General features: G+C 41.3%; 1 protein-coding gene across 1 annotated transcript in view; it reads left to right on the plus strand.

The window, feature by feature from the left end:
- Positions 1-5,753, plus strand: part of LOC143299144 (uncharacterized) — a 29,274-nt gene extending 23,521 nt beyond the window's left edge. The window contains exons 12-13 of the mRNA XM_076612273.1: positions 1,471-1,556; positions 5,483-5,753. Coding sequence (XP_076468388.1) covers positions 1,471-1,556; positions 5,483-5,753 — 357 coding nt within the window. The remainder of the gene's footprint in view (positions 1-1,470; positions 1,557-5,482) is intronic.
- The last annotated feature ends 247 nt before the right edge of the window (positions 5,754-6,000 follow it).

The following is a 6,000-nucleotide window of genomic DNA, read 5'->3' on the forward strand; positions in this document are numbered from 1 at the left end:
TAATGATTTTGGAAGAAAAAGCAAGCTTTGTCCCCAGCTCATTTCAATGTATCCGCGATCCATTATCAATCAAAATACCACCTGAAACCGAAAAGCCACGGTAAAAATGAACCCCGGTGCATTGATGCATTTTAGTGTGAGTGGAGCAGTGTGGGTGAGTAGTTGGGTGGGGGTGGAAAAGAAAGCAAGAGCTCGTACAACACGCATCGAACACTTGTCACACACAATGCAGCACACAAGAACCTTCAATGCAGTACTTGTACAACACAACGAGCTTTTGTCACACACAACACAGCACACAAGAGCCTTCAAACACAACAAAACAAACACTTGTCACACACAACACAGCACACAAGAGCCTTCAAACACAACGAAACGAACACTTGTCACACACAACACAGCACACACGAGCCTTCAAACACAACAAAACAAACACTTGTCACACACAACACAGCACACAAGAGCCTTCAAACACAACAAAACGAACACTTGTCACACACAACACAGCACACACGAGCCTTCAAACACAACGAAACAAACACTTGTCACACACAACACAGCACACAAGAGCCTTCAAACACAACAAAACGAACACTTGTCACACACAACACAGCACACAAGAGCCTTCAAACACAACAAAACGAACACTTGTCACACACAACACAGCACACACGAGCCTTCAAACACAACGAAAAGAACACCTGTCACACACAACACAGCACACACGAGCCTTCAAACACAACGAAACAAACACTTGTCACACAGAACACAACACACAAGAGCCTTCAAACACAACAAAACAAACACTTGTCACACACAACGCAGCACACAAGAACCTTCAATGCAGTACTTGTAGAACACAACCAGCTTTTGTCACACAACACAGCACACAAGAGCCTTCAAACACAACAAAACAAACACTTGTCACACACAACACAGCACACAAGAGCCTTCAAACACAACAAAACGAACACTTGTCACACACAACACAGCACACAAGAGCCTTCAAACACAACGAAACAAACACTTGTCACACACAACACAGCACACAAGAGCCTTCAATGCAGCACTTGTACAACACAACGAGCTTTTGTCACACACAACACAGCACACACGAGCCTTCAAACACAACGAAACAAACACTTGTCACACACAACACAGCACACAAGAGCCTTCAAACACAACAAAACGAACACTTGTCACACACAACACAGCACACAAGAGCCTTCAAACACAACGAAACAAACACTTGTCACACACAACACAGCACACACGAGCCTTCAAACACAACGAAACGAACACTCGTCACACACAACACAGCACACACGAGCCTTCAAACACAACGAAACGAACACTCGTCACACACAACACAGCACACAAGAGCCTTCAAACACAACGAAACAAACACTCGTCACACACAATGCAGCACGTGCAGCACAGTGCAGACCTGTGGGTCCTCTCCCTGTGCAGAGCGCCAGTGTGCCCATGACGGTGGGCCAGCTGGAAGACCTGATGGAAAGACTGGACAAGAACAAGGACGGCGTCGTGGATCTCAAGTACGTTGTTCATCACCACTAGATGTGACGTCATTCTGATCACCTAAACACATCACGTCCTGCTGCTGCTGCTTTTTGCACTTTGTTTTCTTTTTAACAACTAACTTATAAAAGATTAACTAATACTAGTTGTACTTTGGATGATTTCCTGTTTTAGTGTGTGTGTGTGTGTGTGTGTGTGTGTGTGTGTGTGTGTGTGTGTGTGTGTGTGTGTGTGTGTGTGTGTGTGTGTGTGAGCGCGCGCGAGCGTGTGTGTGTGGGTTGTGTGTGTGTGTGTGTGTGTGTGTGTGTGGGAAGTTGTGCTGATTGAGATTGGCAAATCATGCAGTCTATTTGACTGAAGCTGAATTTTGTTTCAGTCAATACAGCAGACCGAAATGCAGGCCTGGTTTTTGTGGACTTACTCTTACATGCTAACTATACTGGTTGTGTAATCTGCAGAGTAGACAGCTATCTGGAATCTGACTTTCTTTCTTATGTTTCTCTCCTCTTAATCCCGGGTTCCATATATCAATAACTGTATGTATATACACATGTATATAGATGTACATCAGGTAGGTGTGACATAATCTTTGTGCTTAGTTGATATTCATACCTATATGCATGTGTGTCTTGAGTCCAAGGTTGAGAGTTTAAAACTAACTGGTTTTCCTTTTGAACTAACATTTTGTTTGTTAATCCAGTCTGTGTCTGGCAGAACGTCAGCTGTGCTGTGAATGTCTTTGATAACTAACTATCTATCTAACTAACTAACTAACTATCTATCTAACTAACTAACTAACTAACTATCTAACTAACTAACTAACTAACTAACTAACTAACTAACTAACTAACTAACTAACTAACTAACCCGTGACACTGTTTGGTTTTCTGTTTGCCTCCTGACCTCCTGAAGGTTGCTGGATGAAATGATATTTGGTGAGTCTCAGAAAATTCTGCCTTTTCCTTTGTGTTATCATTGCTTTCAGCTGAGCAGTCTTTTTACATATTTATATAATTTTGTGGGAAATGCTTAATGATGACATTTCATAGCTCAGTTTTCAGTGTAGCGACATATATAAGCTTGTGGTGTATGTGCTGTCTATAGCTGTTTGTGGACGACTGTAGAATGATGCTTCAGTGATGGTTGGTTGGTTGATTTATTTGAAGTCTGTTCACACAAGTTGGCAGTGTTAGATTCCAACCAAAGATCTGCATAAAGTAATTCAAACTAGCATTATAATTGAAACATGCATTTCAGTTAGCTTCGTCATAATATGGTATGGTGTTGGTGCATATCATGTATGGTGTGTGTATGAAAGTTATGATGTGGTATGGTGTATGGTACATACACAGTATGGTTTAGTGTGTGTTATGTGACTGGTTGAATAGGGTCCTCTCACCACATCAGCTAAGGTTTCCGGTTCTTTTCAAATCTTTTACTTCAAACGGGAAATATGATGGAATATGGGCAGGGAACAGGAAAGTGAGGGCTCAACGGGCAAGAGACTGTACTCTTGCCAGAAGAAGAAATAGCCGGTGGACTAAACAACAATGGCCTTGTAAGCAAACTTACACCTATGTCTATCAAAGTTCATTCACTCACTCACTCCAAACATCACTTTACCAAACACTACACATCAGTCTACAACTTGTTTCAAGTGAATAAGTGAAAAGAATGAAATATCCCAATAATGAAACTGAGCAATTACATTCACCCATTTGGATTCTCAATTCAAAATAGTCTAATTTATTAAAGATAGATATGAAATACCAGAAACTTCGGCACACGACCTGCGGTTGCATGTCATTCAACACTAAACTCGATTATTTGAAATAATTATAGATCCATTCAAATGCATTTCATTTAAACTCTCACAGAATAGTATGAATAAGGAAATACAAATGGTATTAACATATCGGATTCCATTTCTCAATGATAGAAATGTTTACCATAAAGTATGAAATATTTCACTCACCCTTCACTCTATCAAGTTGACAGAGGCCCTGACACTAGGCTGTTGCCTTTCCCCTTTCAAGATGCAGCACATCCTTCCTACAGATGAACAATATCTTGCGTGTGAAGTAACCACACTAAAGCATGAATCGTTTTGACTGCTCACTGGGACATGAACATGCATGCACACACACACACACACACACACACACACACACACACACACACACACACACACACACACACACACACACACTCTGTCTCTCTCTCTCAGCTGGGCAAAGATTACAATTTCACCCTGTTACAGTTATATGGTATGGTGTATGGTATGTTATGATATGGTATAGGGTTCGGTATGTACGTTTTAATGACATGATATATGGTATGTAAGGTATGTGTTATATGGTATGCTTTTTATGATGTGTTGTATGGTATGTATGTTATAATGTATGGTGTATGGTTTGTACATAATAATATATGGTGTATGGTATGCATATCAAATGGTGTATTTATGCATATCCATCATATGGTGTATGATATGTACATTATAATTATCATGCATGGTATGTACATTATAATATACGGTGTGTGGTGTGTACATTATATGGTGTATGGTGCATACATTATAATGTGGTGTGGTGTATGAATACATACTTTATAATATATGGTGTATGGAAAATATGTTATAATGTGGTATGGTGTATGGCATGTTATGGTATGGTGCGTGGTATGGTACATACAATATGATAAAAAGTATGGTAGGACTATGACTCTCAAACCAGGAGGCAAAATTGCACTGGCTCTTTGTGCTGCGGCCTTGGGGGCTAGTTGGCCACTGGGAACCATCTCAGCGCTGGTTGTCCTAAAACCCTCTTGGCCGAGAGAGTGGGGATGCAGCTTGGGCGAGACACTCTCCAGCATAATCAAATTCTAGCCCAGATAGTTGGGACAGCAGTTACCTCATCGTCGAACACAACATACATATATGGTATGGTGTTGAATAAAGAGCCCTGATATGATATTTTCACTGTGCAAAGTTCTAAAAAAAAGAGTGATCAGTTTTGATGGGTAAAGATTTACACCCATAATTCACACATAGAGTTATCATGTATGTCATCTAGTTAAAGGTTTTTCAATTAGCTTTGAATAATGTTTTTGTTTCTGTGAAAAACAAAACTCTGATCAAATAATGCATAGTCATAAATGTCAGTAAAAGTATGCATAATATTGCCAGTTTATTGTGTTCTCTGAAAAAAAAAAAATAAAAAAAAGTAATTGTCACATATATCACATGGACATAATTAAAAGTCACACCCAAGATGTTTCAGGTCACCTTTCCCCAGAGATATGCTTTTGAAGCTGCGTTCAATAATTCACACAAAAAGAGATGAATTTAATTTTGTCCAGTTATGAAGTTTCTTGCTTAATTTCAAAGCTTCTTCAAACTGGTGCCAGTGATTTTCTTTTTTTTTCTTATTGAGCACATACCATATGAAAATAATGCTTTGAAAATATATGCATGGACGTCCTGATTAATGACTGGCAGTGTCCAACACTTGCCCTACAATGATAAATTAAGATGTCGGGCTGACATCAGCACAGCCTCGTCTTATTTGCCCTAAGGAGCGAAATGGTTAACTCACTCAGTACGGCCAGTCCTCTCTTCTCCTCTACACAGACCCATCGAGATGTCCAGTGGGTGTCTCAATGACCCAACCTTTAGCTTCCGTCGTCAGAATTGTGGTAATCTTTGTCAACATTCACCTCTTCAGTATAAGAGCGTTCCGCTCGCAATATTTTGATGGTGGTAATTGGGGTGAAACGCTGTTAACGTCGTCTCTTTCGCCGTTCGTATGGAGAGAGCTAAGATATTGTGTCATGAACTGTTTTGTATATTTATCTTAATGTTGCTGGGGTTTTTTTGGTTAAAAAAAAGAGGGTTTTTTTTATGTGTGACAGTTTTGTGTTGGACATTTGTGTAGTTGGGCAGCCCTGATATGCCTTGTGCGGCCGGCTGGACAATAAGCAACAATAACAATGATAATAAAAACGTGCGCTACAGGGAACTCATCGATGGAGAGAAGCTCTTCCGTCGCAAGATGATGCGCAAGAAACTGCGCAAACAGTCGATGGAGACATCGGGGCGGCGGCGCAGGTCTGGCAGCCTGCCAGACATCCTGAGTGAAGCCAGGAGGAAGAGCAGTCTGTCTGGAGCCGTGCCCACCAAGGAGCCGGCCACCCTGCCCTCAGTCAAGGAGTGATCGTCACCACATTCAAAGGCACAGAGAGAATCGTGTGTGTGTGTGCGTGAGAGAGAGAGAGAGAGAGAGAGAGAGAGAGAGAGAACCAAGAGGAACCAAAAATATCCTTATATGGTACAGATAATCATGTAAGGAACTGGTTGGTGGGCCTGCTTCATGGGAATTGAATCTTCCTCGGTGATTTTATCCCCCCCCCCCCCCCCCCACCAGCCCCCAATGGCCCATTCTTGTCCCCCTCCTACTCCCC

The sequence above is a fragment of the Babylonia areolata genome, chromosome 24 (assembly GCF_041734735.1).
Source record: "Babylonia areolata isolate BAREFJ2019XMU chromosome 24, ASM4173473v1, whole genome shotgun sequence".
In the NCBI taxonomy this organism is placed as follows: Eukaryota; Metazoa; Mollusca; class Gastropoda; order Neogastropoda; family Buccinidae; genus Babylonia; species Babylonia areolata.